Below are 16022 nucleotides of genomic sequence, written 5' to 3' on the forward strand. Positions count from 1 at the left end.
GGCCCTGATCCGCGGTCGCACCCAACTGTCAGTAAAGGCAGCACGGACATGGGGTTTTACCTGACGTCCCTGAACGTACAGTCCCCGCCCTGCCCGGTGCTTTGACGTCACTGGCGCCCGTCTCCTCACATGCACCGGGGAGTGCAGCAGCGGCTCCCCCCACCTCCCTGCCTTCCTCCTCCTCCTCCTCCTCCTCTCCACCCTCTCTGCCAGAGAGCCCCGACGACAGACAGCCATCCAGCCGCTCGCCGTCCTGCTCCTGCCGCCGCCGCTGCTGCCGCTGAGTGGAGTGTGGTCTCTTTTTTCCACCTACGTGGGTTTCTCCACGAGCCGGACAGCGAGTTTTTATTATTTTTTTGAACTATTTTTTTTTTATTTTTTATTAATTACTAACCGGGTTTGGGGACATTTAATCTTTTTTACTCCTGCTGCCCTTCAAGTGAAATGGAGAAAATGGCCAGACCTCTTCCTATAAACCCAACTTTCCTGCCGCCGACTCATGGAGTCCTGAAATCCCTGCTGGAAAACCCGCTGAAACTCCCGTTTCACCACGATGAAGGTACGCTGTCTTAAAAAAAAATGTGCAAAACTTACTGCGCACACAGGTGCACGTAGGACTGCTTGTTGGCGCACTTCTTTGATCTGACAGATATAGCGGACTAAAAGGACACAGGTCAACCAAATCACCTAAAAGTGGCGCGTCTGTGTAGTTTGCGATCTTTGTTAAAAATTAAACCGTAATCTGATTTGCAAGGGAGCGGCAAAAATAGAGAAATTAGAATCCTGTGTAATTCGGGTTTAATGTTTATAACTGGCAGATTTGGCGTCAAATTCAGTCAGTAAGTGATTTAAACATGAAGTTATTTTCTCAATGAACACTTTAAGAGTCCAGATTTAACCGCGCTGCTGTTGTGTCTGCGCTGTTAATAGCGCAAAGCGCTGTTTATAACATTTAAACCCCACTGTCTTCAATGAGACTCATTAGCAGTACCGATACCTGTCGATAGAGGGCATTTTCCATGTTGAAGCCTCTCTTAGGACGTGTTAAATGGATGTAAGCTGATATGAATGGCGGATAATGTTTACCTTTAAAGGGCCAGGCTTCTCAAATATAAAATTTCTCACGGTTTAGTGAAAATTTCCACAGCTTCTAGTGTTTCTTCCAGTCAGATGACAGAGAGAGATGGGTAGACTTGTTTACAAAGGACCCTAAGCATTTAAAAAAAAAACCTTCGTGTTCATTCAGAATATAATTGAAAATGTAATTTATTTCAGTATAGTTGTTTATATTTCATATATTTATATATTTAGGTGATTATGGTTTACACCTAAAGAAGATCAAACATTCAGTTTCTCATAAAAATTTAATATAGTCAGACCAATAATAAGAATAAAAAAGTATTTTTAATACAGAATTGCTTTGCTATGTAGATGCTGTGGAGGTGAACGACAAAAGAAGCTGCTGTATCTAAGAGTTTTAATGGAAAGTTAAGTGGAGGGAAAAAATTGTGGTGGAAAAAGGTGCATATGGATAACAATAGACTTCAGTGAATTGTAGAAATTAAAGATTTTTTGCCACAAAAAATTATTGAATTCACATGGGCATATTGTTTAGTAGGCCTACCTTTTTCTCTTTAATTGGTCTAAGAAACTAAATTTTGGATTTTATCAACTGGACCATAAAATATTGGACATGGATAAAAACAGAAACTCCAACTGTGTAACTGATTGGACATTAGTTTCACTTTTTGAATCAATATACAAAAAGTAAATGATATTACAATCTATGAATATATAATACAAGCTGCCATGATGGATTTGGAGGTTGTCATTAAGGGGAAACCTCAAAAATTAAAGTCCCACTTCCGACCTAACAGGAAGTTAGAAGGTTTCTGGGTTCCTACGCATTCTTAAAAAATGAATGGGGAAGTTCCCGTTTAAATCAATTTCCTTGTCTGGATAAGTGTGAAAAATATTTTAATTAATATTTGAGCATTATTTTCCAGCTATCAATTGCAATCAATATCAGGGATTTTAGGTTATTTAGCTTGAACCACAAATGAGTGCAAAACTTGTTATAATTTATGCAATTCTTTATAATATAAAATCAATGTAAGCAGTTTATAAATTAAATAAAAAATAATAATTTCACAACTATCATAATGCCTAAACAACTTTACTTTTAGGATTTTAACAACAAAAGGTACAAAAAATGCTTTTTAAAAGATAATACAAACAGATTAAGAGTGTTAAAGTTGAAAGAGTAATGCAGGATGATTCAGTCCCGATGCGAAAAATCTATTTTCCTATTTATCTAGAATGTATAGGATAAAATAAAAAAAATTATCTAAAATATATATATTTTTAATTTGCTTCGAGGTCATTTTTTTTAAGACCTAGAAGCTCTTAAAATTGACGGAAGCAACCAATTGACCCCCCCTCTATGAAATAATTCACTAATAATTTGGAGTTACTTTAAGCAGAAAATTTTATGAGAAGGTCGGGGGACCACTGTTTTACCGACATGCAAAATGTGCATGTATCACACTTAAAATATAAACTCCTACCATAAATTGTACCCAAAACAGTTTTGTCATTGTCATTTATTTAGTTATGGACATTGGTATTAGGGATACAAACAATTAATTGACTTACGAGTAATTGACTATTAATGGTTTATTAGATTAAAATTAGCTCCAGCCGATTACTTAACGCCAGCTTCGACCAGACCGCCGTCCAGCAGAGGGCGCAGCTGGTCATCCTTAAGCGGAGCCAAGACAGAAAGATGGCGGCCTTACCAAAATGGGAAAGAAACGGTCCAACCAGAGTCCGTGGTGGGATGCAAAATTCATTTTCTGCGGTTTGTTTCGAATTATAATTTTTTCACATTAATGGCGGTCATACAGCCGAGCTGCATAACGAAGCCGCGCCAACTTTATGAACTGAAAACTACCGATGTGCTACGAAGGTGAGGATGATGTGACGACAGAAAAACGGAGAAAAATTATAACACGATGGAAAAAACAAGGCGCTAAAAAGCAAGTTTGATTTTTGGAGATTGTTGTGAGTTAAAGCGCTTCATGGAGTGAAGTTTTAATATTCCATCAAGAGCAAGTAGAGGCGGTTTCTGTATGAATTTTTTTCCTCATTTTTTTATTTTGCAACTTAAAAGGTTCCTGTGTTATATTTTAGAAATATAAGTTTAATAATGTGACAAGCATTTTTCTGTTTATTCAGTCAATATTTCATACTACTGACAGAAAGTAATATTAAAATTTAATGACGTTTAAATTTAGCACTTCATGTTATGGAAAGACGGTCGGCCCTCTTGATTCAAGAAACGAAAATGACTGCTCACCAGTAGATCGATAAAATCGATCAATTTTACATTAACTCATTAATTGATCACTTTCATGCCTAATTGGTGGGCTGCCACAAAAACAAGTATTGCTGGGTGATAAATTATCCCAGAAGTTTTCGTTACTGTTGTTTTGAGAACACAATATCAAAGATCAATAAACTTTAAATTCTAATGAACACTTACCACTGGAACTGGGAGACATTTTACATATCCAAATTTAATAAACAAAACAGAAACGACAAATAAAATGGATCACGAATAGATGAGACCAATTCTTTTACCAGCCAGATTTTGGAAAGAGATAAGAGAAAAACTTTAAATGATGCAAATGGAAATGATTGAGTTTTAATTTATCATGTGATTAATTGATTTATTCTGACATGCCTACTAATTGGTGTTGTTAAATCAGCTGTGGTTTTGTTTTGACCACAGCTTCTGGTCCTGATTAGACTGAAGTGACGCAGATTCCTACTAGATGAGTCCAGGATGAAATCTGATGGGATTTGTTTTCTTTTTTCAGGATTTGGGAAGGATAAGGAGAAAGAGAAAAAGCTGGAAGATGAGAGCAGCACAGCCAGCCACCCCCAGTCGGCCTTCCTCGGGCCCACCCTGTGGGACAAGACCCTGCCGTACGACGGCGACAACTTCCAGCTGGAGTACATGGACCTGGAGGAGTTCCTGTCGGAAAACGGCATCCCAGCCAACACGGCCCAGAGCGAGCAGGCCCCGCAGGCGGCGCAGCCGTCCCAGGCAGCACTGCAGCAGGTCCCGCCACCCAAGCCACCCACCCCCTCAGTGGTGGACCTCAGCAGCCGCGCCACCACCTCCGTTCACACAGCCATGCCGCCTCAGACCTGCCTGCACAGCCCAACCGCCGCAGGTATGAAGCATGCTGAGGCACACCTGCTCACTCACACACGTGGGTCCTCAAATGTCCTCCATATGTCCTTAGATGATGTCTGCGCATTCTTAAAAAGACTTAAATGTATCTAAAATTTAGGTCTTAAAAGACTTAAATTCATGCACCCATAGTTAAGTTCTTTAAAATGTCTTAAATTCCCGTAAAGTTAAGGCCTTATGAAGTCTTAAATTAATGTATCTAAAGTTAAGATCTTAAAAAGTCTTAAGTTTGTGTATCTAAAGACAAGGCTTTATGAATTAAATTTATGTAACTAAAGATAAGGCCTTATAAAATCTTAAATTCATGTATTTAAAGATAAGGCCTTAAAATGTCTTAGTCATTAGAAAAATTTTAAGTTGGTTTTAAATACGTTGATCACAGGCCTTAAATTTTGTCGTGGCAGGATGATTTAGTCTCCTATATTCTATGTACTCTATTTTTCTGCTTTCATCTTCATTATGTTCTCTAAATTAAGGCAGTTGATGCTGCCAGTAAGTAATTGCTAATATACTTTTGATAGCTAGCTTTTTTTCCATCAAGGGTAAAGGCAAATTAATGCTTAGTTGGCACTTCTGTTACCAGGTAAATGCAAGACTAGGTGCAGTTTGTGCAAAACAGGGAAAAAAAAATCTTAAGTTTGACACAGTCGAGTCCCCCAAGAATTCCCTATATTTGTAGTTGTTTTGGCCTTCAATACCATTTAAAGTGACATTAAAAAGGTCTTAAAAAGTATTAGGACTTGCAGAAACCCTGCAGAAACCCTGTTTCAGGTTGGAATGAAAATGATTCAATCTGTTAGTAATGCTGCGGGCTGATGAAGTATGCAGCAGGGCGGCTCTCATTGAGCTCCGATTGGCTGAAAGAAGCCCCTCCCCCTCATTGTTTTTGTTTACTCCACATTGTTTGGTTTTTTTTAAAGCTGTGCCTCAGGCTTGAACTCACTGAACCACATAAACTCACTTCACCCGACTCCACAAGGAGGAAACTTTCAGATTCACACGTTTTTGAATCTACCTGGCGTTTTGGTCACCGCAGAAAACTTCTCATTAAGGAAGCGGTTACATAACGAGCTGGTATCCAGGAGGCAGCGGCTGCTTTTCCTGCCTGATCCGGGGACCAGTTCCATTCCAGACTCTGACCGGCTGCTGGCAGCGGATCAGATCATGGAAGATAAACAGATGGAGACCCTGAGGGTGTTTACCTGAAGGGGCGGGGTCCCAGTGAGGGGCCTCTCGTGCCTGTCGGAGGGCCTCACTGACCCAGTGAGTCAGATGTTTTCAGGTTAATAAAATTATAACGGATCGGTCTGATTCCAGCTGCTGAGTCTGGTTTAGTTGGAGATGTTTGGTGCTGGAGGTCCGTCTCCTCCCAAACATTTCCTCGGTCAGGAAGGAAGAACCCGGCTGGAGGTTCTGTAAACAGGTCTTACCTCATCTTTAATGTGCTGAACACGTCGCCAGGGAGAGGGATTATTATTATTATTATTATTCCACATTTTGTTAAATAAAATCTCAGAATCTTAAGTTTTAAGGAGAAAAATCATCCAAAATAAAGCAACAAAATGCAGGGATGAAAACAAATGCATGGGAAATTAAATCAGCTTCGTTTTACTCTTAAAACAATTTTACTGTTACCATTTCTCAGGAAATTTATCAGATTGTGAAAAACACTCAATAAAAATTAATATTTGCACATTTTCACTCACATTTCCTAATGTGTGTTTGTTACAATTTAAATTGATGGAATATTTAAACATTTTGTTTAGTTTCATTTTATATTATCAGAAAAATTATTGATAATGGTAATAATTCTAACAATAATGTCGATAAAAGAAAAAAAAATGTTTAATAAAATAAATGAATAAATCCTGAATTGAATAAATGTTAATAGTAGGAAGAGGAAATAAATGAATGCATTATAATAAAAGTTAATGTGCCACTACTAAATTTGCCCTGCCCACTTACTGCACAAAATAATTTCACTGTTTTTTGGAAATTAGGTAAATATTTTTATTATTCACATTTTAATGACCTTAAAATGTGACATGACTGAAACATTTGTTAATAATGTGACTGAATTAATAGAAAAAAAACAATCATTCAGTGATTTATTTAAATAATTATGGCTGGTTTGGTCCTCCGTATTTTCTGCAGACAATCCTGCAGTCAGACTGGCTCCATAATTTCAGGCGTTTGAGGATTTTTCAGGCTGCAGCATTGCAGCTTCAGCTCAGATCTTAGAGGAACTCCTGCTCTGTTTGATGTGTCCGGGTTCTGTTTGGGTCAGTCTAGCAGTTCACATTTAGGTCTCGCGTGAAGCCAGGATGGGGTTTCCTCTGGCGTGCGACACCATGTGACGGGCGCATGCGGGCAGCCGTGTGCAACGCCGAGCTGCAAACCGGAGCCCCCTCCTTTTCTTTTCTCACTTTCTCTCCCCCCCACATCCACTCCACCCGCTCTGCTTCCTGTTCCACCCCCCCCCGGGACCCGGCCCAGACTCAGAGCACACGCTGTACCCTGCAGAGGTCACATGGACTTGGGCGTGCTCCGGTCACATGTGCGCCACATTGTTCCAGCTCAGCGAGTCTGGTCTCGTCTAACCAGCTCCGCGGCCTCCACCGCAGCGTTGCAGGACCTGCAGCTGGCAGATAACATCCTAGGTGTGCCGCTGCTACGGCCTTCATAGGTCAAAGGTCGCATTCAGGACATGGACCCTTCAGCGGCCGGAGGGGGAGTCGGGTTGCAGGTCGAGCTGCACCTGATTCCAGTTATTCAACTCCAGTCTTGAAGAAGACGCCGAGTGCAGCTTTCTTCTTCACTAAATGTAAACAAACATGGAGAGGCGTCAGATTTTAATGGCTGGAGGATTTCTCTAGTTTTCGGTGAAAGACCATGATCCATTTCTTCTGCTAGCGCTAGACTAATGCGTTTGTTTTAGTTGTATTTACCCAGAATGCCGTGCGCTAAACTACAAAGTCGTGCAGTTTAAGATGACTTTATTTTAAACCTTAAAATGAACTGAAATTGTTTCTGGACAACTGATAATTTCATTGGTTCATCTTTAGAAAGTGATGTATTTAAATATATATATATATATATGTATGTATATGTTTCTTCAGAGTAAGATAGAAACATCAGGATGAAGCTCTGAAAGATTTAAAACATAAATATCAGAAAATAAGTTAATTCTCACACAGTTAATCATTATTTCTTCTAAAGAATTAATATTTTACTATTAATTCATTTTATAAAGTGACTTTAAAAATATATTCTATAATTATTGCATTATTTGTTATTATCAATAAAATAGGATAAAATAACATTAAAAGGTACCACAAGCATAAAAAAATAAAACCTCCTTTGTAAATCTTTTAAATATTTCTGCAGAATGTCCATCAGTTGCACAATTCGCCCCATTCATGCCTCAAATGATGGATCAGTAACTTTCATCTGATTTCTGTTAAACTTTAAACCAGTGGAAACTGCAGAAGATGCAATTTTCAGTTTTATTGAATTTACAGAGAAGAAAATGCAGATTTTTCACTAATTATCCAGCAGAATGATGGGAAACCAGCCAGTCGATGGATGCACTGCTGTTCTCTCTCTGGTATATTTTATCATCTGAGGCTCAACGTTGCAGCTTTAAGGTTTTTTGAGGTGAATTTAAAAACCTTCACGACCTGAAATGATCTTCCTCTGAGAGTATTTACAGTAAACAGAGTTTACCCTCCCGTTCTTCCACCCGACTCTGAGTTCAACAGTTCACAGATATGGCTGGTCGTCATGACGACAGTGCTCATAAAATCATAAAAAGCCCGATACGATCGCTGAGCGTGACGTCAAGCTGGATCCAGATAATAATCTGTAAAATCAATAAAACTATACTGCAGTATAAAAAAAAAAGTTATTGAATTTGGTTTAGAGGTTTCCATGGAAACCCAGCAGGTTATCCTCCGCAGGTTGCTGATTAATCTCAGTTCGTTCCTCCTCTTGGGTCTGGTTAGAACCGGGTCGTTGAGTTTAGACGTTCCTGTTCGGACCGGTTCTGCCTGGGTTACCTGCGTTCGCCTCACAGAGGTCAGGTCAGACTATTTGTGTCGCCTCTTAAAGACGGATTATCTTTAATCTGGTCTCTGGTTTAGAAGTGAAAGAACAGATGAGAAACAAAGTCTGAGACATCTTTCCGTCTGAAACGGCAGAGAAACACACAGAACTAAATCTGAAACGATTAATCACGATTAATCGATTACTCAAATAATCATAGCAGTGATTAACTAGAGTGTACCGATTCAAAAAGAGCCATTTACTGAAACAACAATACAATCAGAGCAGAATTAAGCCAGAACTTTTGTCCAGTTCCTAGTGCAAATATGAATTAAGATCAAACTAACTTACAAGTAACTTTTCAACAAGATATAGGAATTTGTTTAAAGTCAATAATGTCTTAATATTGGTGAAAAAGTTCTAGTTCCACTGGCAGATTATTGCATTAACATGTGAAAAATGTTTTGCTAGAAGTAATATAATCTACCACTTTAAAAATCAACATTAAGGAATTGTTTACTCAAAATAAGCTTCTTGTATGTTCATTTTGCCTTATGTTAAGAGTTCTGAGATATTTCCACTAGAAACTAAACCAAAGATACTTGGTAGGATTTAGTGTTTTTGGCAGGAAAGTCTCCCGTATATCTGACTCAGAACAATTCATCAGAATATGATGGTAGATGTCAGATAGCTTTGGGTTTTCAGATCTAGATCCGTTTGTTCCAGCGGATCTCCTGCAGCGCTGCAGAGCAGGTCAGCGGCTCCGACCTCGTAAATGTGGGTCATGATGTTCGAGCCGCCAGCGGATCAGCGGCCGATGAAAATGCACGTAGCGCCTGGAGTTGTTCGGGACAGGAAGTCAGGAGTTTCAGAGCTCCTGAAACAGTCCCACAGCAAGCGAATCCAGATTTTTTCCTGCAGTCTGAACGGACCAATTCCGATCTTTTCACCTCCTAAAACATCCGATTTGTGCCTCTTCCATATCTGAAACTACATCGTATCCGATTGTTTCTAAACCCGTCTGAACTGTCATGTAGTATTTTATCCGACTGTTACACTATTAATATGAGAAATGAGTCATAATTTGGCACCAGAAGAAGCCAAAAGCCAGCTGTAAATCAAGATTTAAACAATGGCTGAAAATGATAATTAAATTATAAAAGAAGTCTGTCAGTTCCTCAACTCTTCTGACTCGTCTGTCTACACATCCAAACAAACTGTCAACATGTACTATTAGTTCTGCCTTCTTTTTATTAGCTTTCTGCTTATGATCTACACTGAATAGAATAGAATATTATCATTGTAACAATGAAATATGGGTACAATTCTTCAGATGAAAACAATGACTGACTTTTAAAAAATCTAATTTCTCACTTATCTGTTGATAAAAATTTAATTTAAAGGGGTGGTATTATCCACATTTCTTAACTTTACAACCCCCAACAAAAACATACCTGGAGTTTTGCTTTGATTCTTTCATGCATGTTTGAGAAATCCTTTAATCGCCATGGCAACCATTCACCTGGGCAAAACGCCTGGGTGGGCCTAGCCCCGCCTTGGAGGATGAAGCTCCTCCTAAGAGCTATAAAACTTCGGCCTCACAGAGAAGCCCTCTCCCGCTTGGCTCCTTCAGACTAGCCAGCAGCAATTAGCAAACACCTGATGGAACTGCACATCTGGTAAAAAGTTTCAGAAAGAGCAGGAGTTTTAAAGAGACTTTAAATTACAATGTCAAAGTCTTTTAAATTCATATTTGATTATATAATAGCTTGATTGTGCTATAAGAAGGAAAACACAAAACTGCCGCTTAAAGCCTCCACTGTGTCAGAATTAAAGCTCCCATTGCTGAATAAATGTTAAAATTGATTAATAAACATGATCTATTATTACTTCTGTAAACGATGTGCTGCTGTGTGATGCCTACGTTCTTCTTCTGTGGTTTCTGGTTGCTTTGAAGACGTAACGCGTTCACGCAGTCGGGTTTAATTAGTAGCAAAATAATATCAGATTATAGCAAAAAATCAGAACCTGCTGCTTCCAGATCAGCTGTTGGTCGAGGGTTTGTGTAACCATTGTGTCGCAGCACCACCTGCTGGTCGGTGGAGGTATTACTGCCTAAAGCAGAACTGGAAGCTTCACAGGGAACAAACATGGCCTCCTGGTTCTGATGTTGTTTTTGTCTCCTCTGTCCGGTCCGCAGCCAGAGACACACCCAGCCCCATCGACCCGGAGTCCATCCAGGTCCCGGTGACGTATGAGCCGGACCCGGCCGACCTGGCACTGTCCAGCGTTCCGGGTCAGGAGATGTTCGACCCCAGGAAGCGCAAGTTCTCCGCCGAGGAGCTGAAGCCGCAGCCCATGATCAAGAAAGCCCGGAAAGTCTTCATCCCTGAGGACCTGAAGGTGAGGAAGAGTCATCAGTCTGTGGGTCAGATCAGAACCAAAACTTCGGAAATAAAATCTTTCTTTTTCATTTTGGCAGATTTAGATTTTAACTTTAAAATATTAACTTAGAATCTTTTCTTCCGCTTTTTCTTTCTTTGTTCATTTTTCTCATTTTCTTTCTTCTCTTCCTTTCTCCCTCTTTCTCTTCCTTCCTTGCTTCCTTCCTACCTACACTATTTTCTTAAGTCAGTCAGAAACAGCTGATCTTTTTAGATGTTTATGCAGATGCATGTTTGGCTGCGAATCATCAGGCGTTCACTAAAGCACTGCTGTTATTGCATTTTAGGCAATAAAATGTTCATTTTCTTGTTTAAAAATGAATTGAACTATTTGTTTTTTGTGTTTTTTTATGTATTTGTAATATTATATAAATTAAACTTAAGTGGTTAAATGAAAAGTCAGCAGAATGTTCCAACCCTTTTATACGATTAATCGTTAGTGACAGGATTCACCTTCAAAATAAAAGCATAATTGATTTTCAGTATTTCATTGCCACGTTGTTTTGCTGACTGAGCCCTCTGCTGCTCCCTGCAGGATGATAAGTACTGGGCGCGGCGCAGAAAGAACAACGTGGCGGCAAAGCGCTCGCGGGACGCGCGGCGCCTCAAGGAGAACCAGATCGCCATCCGCGCCGGCTTCCTGGAGAAGGAGAACGCCGCGCTGCGCGTCGAGGTGGCCGACTTGAGGAAGGAGCTGGGCCGCTGCAAGAACATTCTGGCTAAATACGAGGCGCGACACGGGCCCCTGTGAGCCCCTCCGGCGGCCCACCTCTGCTCCCAGAACCTCCAGTTTGCCCTCCTGTTTGAAGGACAATGTCTCTAATGGCGGCACCCCCACCTGTATGATTCTGGTATTTTATTAAGCTTCATCTCGTCTGCTCCTCTTTTGATTTCTCTACACGGTTTGAATAAATAGATATAAATATATTTCCATGTGCGTACTTCCCACTGTGAGGAGTTCGAGCCCGCCTCCTTCTCTACATCAGATCAGGACTAAAATCCTTTTTATTTTGTTGTTTTTAACCACTTATGTTAGTATTTCCTGTCCAGTCCAGGAACATTTTGCTCTCTGTTAGTATTATGTTTTAATTTCTTGAGCAATAATTTTAAATATGTCTCCACCTCCTGCTCCCGTTCGTTAACTTCTGCACTAACTAGCGTCTCACAATCGGATCCGGTTCAAGAAAATTCCTCTTATTTATCTCCCTTTTATTTCTCAGATGGAAGATTGTTGTTTTTATATCTATAAATAAATATATATATTCTGTTGATATAATTGTTAGTATTATTACTGCTCTGAAAGCTGTGGTTGTTTAGCCTCCTTCTCTTCAGGTTTAAGCATGATTTCTCTGTTTTTTTTTGACTAGTTATTGATTCTTTGGATTATGTTTGACTTGGCATGACTAGTCCGAGTGTTTTTGTTTTGTTTTTTCTTTCTTTTAGGACTCGGTGCAGATGTCTTGTCGGTGGCGTCTGTTTGCCGTCTTTTCAAAGATGGCTGTATGAATGTAAAAGAGAAAAAGGTTGGATGGTGTTGTCCAATACTGTGGTTCACCCCATCAGTTTGTTTCCTGCAGACCAAACCAGAGATGTTTCTAGAAATCTATACATTGTTCCTTTTTTGTACAGTATTTTTCCAATATATATATAAATATATAAAAAATTGGTGAATTGTGTATTTTAAAGGCACAACAGGCCCAGAGAAATATTAAAAATGTGTTTAATAAAATAAATGAATAAATAAAGAGGTATTTTGATATTCTATTTGAGGGGATGGGAAGGAAGCCAAATTGTTGTGGGCATTATCGTAATTATAAAATATGATTTCAACGCTCCTTAATGTGCTTAATGTTTTCAAAAACATGGGATGGCGTTACTATGACGGCAGGGAAACTATAGCTGGTTCTTCCTGCTGCTCTGCGATTGTTTTCCTCAGTTGTAGCGAGTCCCTGAACCCGAGTGATGAACCTTGGAAGACTTCTTTTGTTGTTTTTGCTGTTTTGTTTTTAACTGCAGAGTCTTTAGATTGAAGCTGGAGTTATGAGTCATGTTTAGACACCCATCAGAGGATATGTTGTTTCACAAGGCAGATCATGGCATGTATGGAAGACCAGAGGTGCCAAAATAATGGCATCTTTTTGTGTATGCATGAAAATCCTAAAGATTATTAAATACAAATATTTGCAGTTTGCTCTAATTGTGTAAAACATAACCCGTTCTAGAAAGGCTTACCTCAAAAGTCATCTCACTGCAGTAGAAGAGGCCACTAATGCCAGGCGTCGCATAACCTATACATACCAAAGATTGCTTTGGAAGCAATTATCCCCAATCAACAACACAAATTTGCATGGTAATTATTTTATTCAAATAAACCAGCTCTGCTTAATTTGACCCCTGGTTAATGGCAAAAACTATTTTTTTTAAATATTTTTGCCATAAGTGCTTTTTTCATTCAGTTTTGAAAAGATTGCATTTTATTTTGTTAAAAGGCTCATAAAATATCACATCAAATTTTAACCACCTCGGAAGCATCATGGTTTTTAATGACGGTTGCTGTGTTTAGCTGTCACTTTTCGCTTGAAAATTAGATATTATGCAAATGTTTAAATTAGCAGTTTCCATTCCTGCCATAAATCTTTCATTAAGTTAAAGCAAACACTACATACTTCTTGAACACAAGTGGGGAGAAACTCTGTAATAATTCAACAAACACATTTAACATACTCTTATTAGGATTTTTCAGTTGCTCATTAATTTCAATTAAGTTTTTGGCATCTCTGGACTTCCATATTTGTCTCCTGAGGTCATGCTCATTTGGATCTTTAGTATTTGGTTCATTTAAAGTTTGTAAAAGTGAAATGAAATAAATCCTGGAACCTCTGCCCCTGTAAAACAAAACTGTCACATTCCACTGAGACTTTTCGGAGCGTTTTTGATCTGGTCCACAGGTGCGAGCGATATTAAGCCACCATTTTGTTACCCAGAGTTTTCATCACTTTTGAGGCTCCAAAGCTTCCAGATCGTCTTTGTTTTTTATTAGAATCAAGCAGGAAAAAGCCAGTAATGATCCGTGAAATCCCAAACGTACCTCATGTGTGGCGTGATCTCTCTACCTCACCTGGAAATATTAACCATAATAATTGTGAGTTTGTTCCAGTGCCTTTAATTCACCGACTGTTCCCAGTGTTTTGGTCCCATACAGCACCGCCCTGATGGCTCCAGATTGGCGCCGAAAGATTTCCTGAACCTTCGTTTTATTTCAAACATTGCAGCAGATTTGTAACCATTGTATTCATGGCAACACCAACAGACTGTTTCAGAGTGTTTAAAGTGCAGCATAAAGGAGTATTACGTGTTGTTCAGCCCTCTGCCTCTCTGTCTGTAATTTCTAGTGTCTAATAAAAATCCCACTTATTTTCCCATGTGTTTTCATTCTCTGCACATGTCAAAATATTAGAATATTGTGAAAGTTTAATATTTCTAAACATTCTAAATATTGCTAGAAATATTTCGTATTTCAAGCAACTTGGATGTTTAGATTTTTCACACAGTAAAATATTACATGTTGTAATCTCTAAAATTGTGGCTCACAGATAGGCCTGTCGCAATAAACGATAAATCAATTAATCGCACGATAAATTAAACCTATCGACCTCATTTTAATTATCGGCTTTATCGTCTCTTCCTGCCTTTTCTTTCTTTCTCTTGACACTGAATGAAAAAAGGCTCAACTCCGGTGCTCTGCACTGACCCTCCCTTCCTATTTCCTTAGTGTAATGTCCAGCGCACACGACACGAGTCGTCGGCCCATTTTCAAAACCTGAGAGACACATTAGCCGACAGAAATCCTAGGTATAACGGTAGGTATAACATTTCCATTAAATCAGTGTCAAAAGGTATTGAAACAATATTATTGTTTATTGCAATAATTTTTTAGACAATCACTCAGCAAAATTTATCGTGACAGGCCTACTCACAGATGATGAAAACTCAAAAGAAAATTAGAATAGTATATCTGATTAATAAAAAAATGATATTTTAAGCAGAGATATTAGTTTTTTGAAAGGTATATTCATTTCTATGTGCTTAATATTTGGTCTGGGCTTCTTCTGGATGAAGTACTGGTGTGGCGTGGATGAGATCAACCTGTGGTTCTGCTGAGGTTCTGGAAGTCCAGGTTGAATTGATGACAGCCTTCAGATTATGTCCATTGTTGGTTCTGGTGTCTCTAATCTTTAAGTTTTAGCTTGTGGTTTCAGTTATATTATTTCAGCTTTTCTAATGTTCATCAGCTGCTAACTGTTGTTATAGTTACGCATCTTAAATGAGCAAAGTACAAAAACTACCAGTCCATCTTCAGAACATCCAAAACAAGAAGGAACAGTTGCACAAGTAAAGGTATTTTATGAATGAGACGGAAAAAAAAAAACGGTCCCATGCTGAGGTGATGGTTCATTTGCCAGAACTGCTGTAAAATGGCCACCAGAGGGCGTTAGTGGTGAAGCGAGATCCCAGTTGACTCCCAAGAAGAGCAGTGACATCCGGGTTCCTTCAGTCCTTATCGGAGTCTCATGACCAAGAACAGGTTAATCCAGAGCTTCGCTATTTTGCTAACCGTGACGGTTTTGACCCCAATCCTTCTGTCCACCTCATGCTACAATCTATCATCGCTTGTGAAGATATTTAAGGTGTTTTGACACCTGATAGTTTGATTGGGGAACAAACTTGCAACATTTGTTGCATTTTCAGCTGGTACTGTTGCCAAACGAATCAAACCTTTTGAAAAACCTGTTCCCCTCCTCGCCTGTGGAGGCGCTGCACCGAGAACTACTGAAAAAAATGAAAAGAAAAAAAAACCCTCAGAAGATAAATGGAGTGGCGTCAGATTTTAGCGGTTGTAAGACTTTTATATTGTCTTTGGTTTAAAAAAAAAAAGACACTTTCTTCCACTAGCTAGACACACGTTTGTTTTGGTTGCTTTTTTTCTTTCCCAGAATACCTTGCGCTGTAGTCTGCTTCCTGCTATTTTAGCGGTCTCCGTTCATACTATGCATTCGACCCAAACCCATAATCGGAGACATAAGTTTGTCATATGGGCCAAAACCGTCGCGTAAAAAGAGAAGAAAAACTGTTAGCAAAGTAGTCCAATTATTGTTGATTTTTGAAGGAAAGGATGTCATTCATGGTAGAGCCAGTCTTAAAATTTGCTGTATGTTTGCTGTTACAGTTTTACAAAGAACCTAATAGAAATAAAACCAAATAAAACCAAAATA

General features: G+C 39.1%; 1 protein-coding gene across 1 annotated transcript; it reads left to right on the forward strand.

The window, feature by feature from the left end:
* Window positions 1–162: 162 nt before the first annotated feature.
* On the forward strand, window positions 163–12025 carry hlfa (HLF transcription factor, PAR bZIP family member a). Its single transcript, XM_015026753.1, has 4 exons — window positions 163–559; window positions 3882–4241; window positions 10506–10708; window positions 11285–12025. Exons 1-4 carry the CDS (start codon window positions 445–447, stop codon window positions 11498–11500), a joined length of 894 nt encoding a protein of 297 aa, XP_014882239.1. The 5' UTR covers window positions 163–444; the 3' UTR covers window positions 11501–12025.
* The last annotated feature ends 3997 nt before the right edge of the window (window positions 12026–16022 follow it).

The sequence above is a fragment of the Poecilia latipinna genome, unplaced genomic scaffold (assembly GCF_001443285.1).
Source record: "Poecilia latipinna isolate Pla-1442-1.1 unplaced genomic scaffold, P_latipinna-1.0 Scaffold99, whole genome shotgun sequence".
Classification (NCBI taxonomy): Eukaryota; Metazoa; Chordata; class Actinopteri; order Cyprinodontiformes; family Poeciliidae; genus Poecilia; species Poecilia latipinna.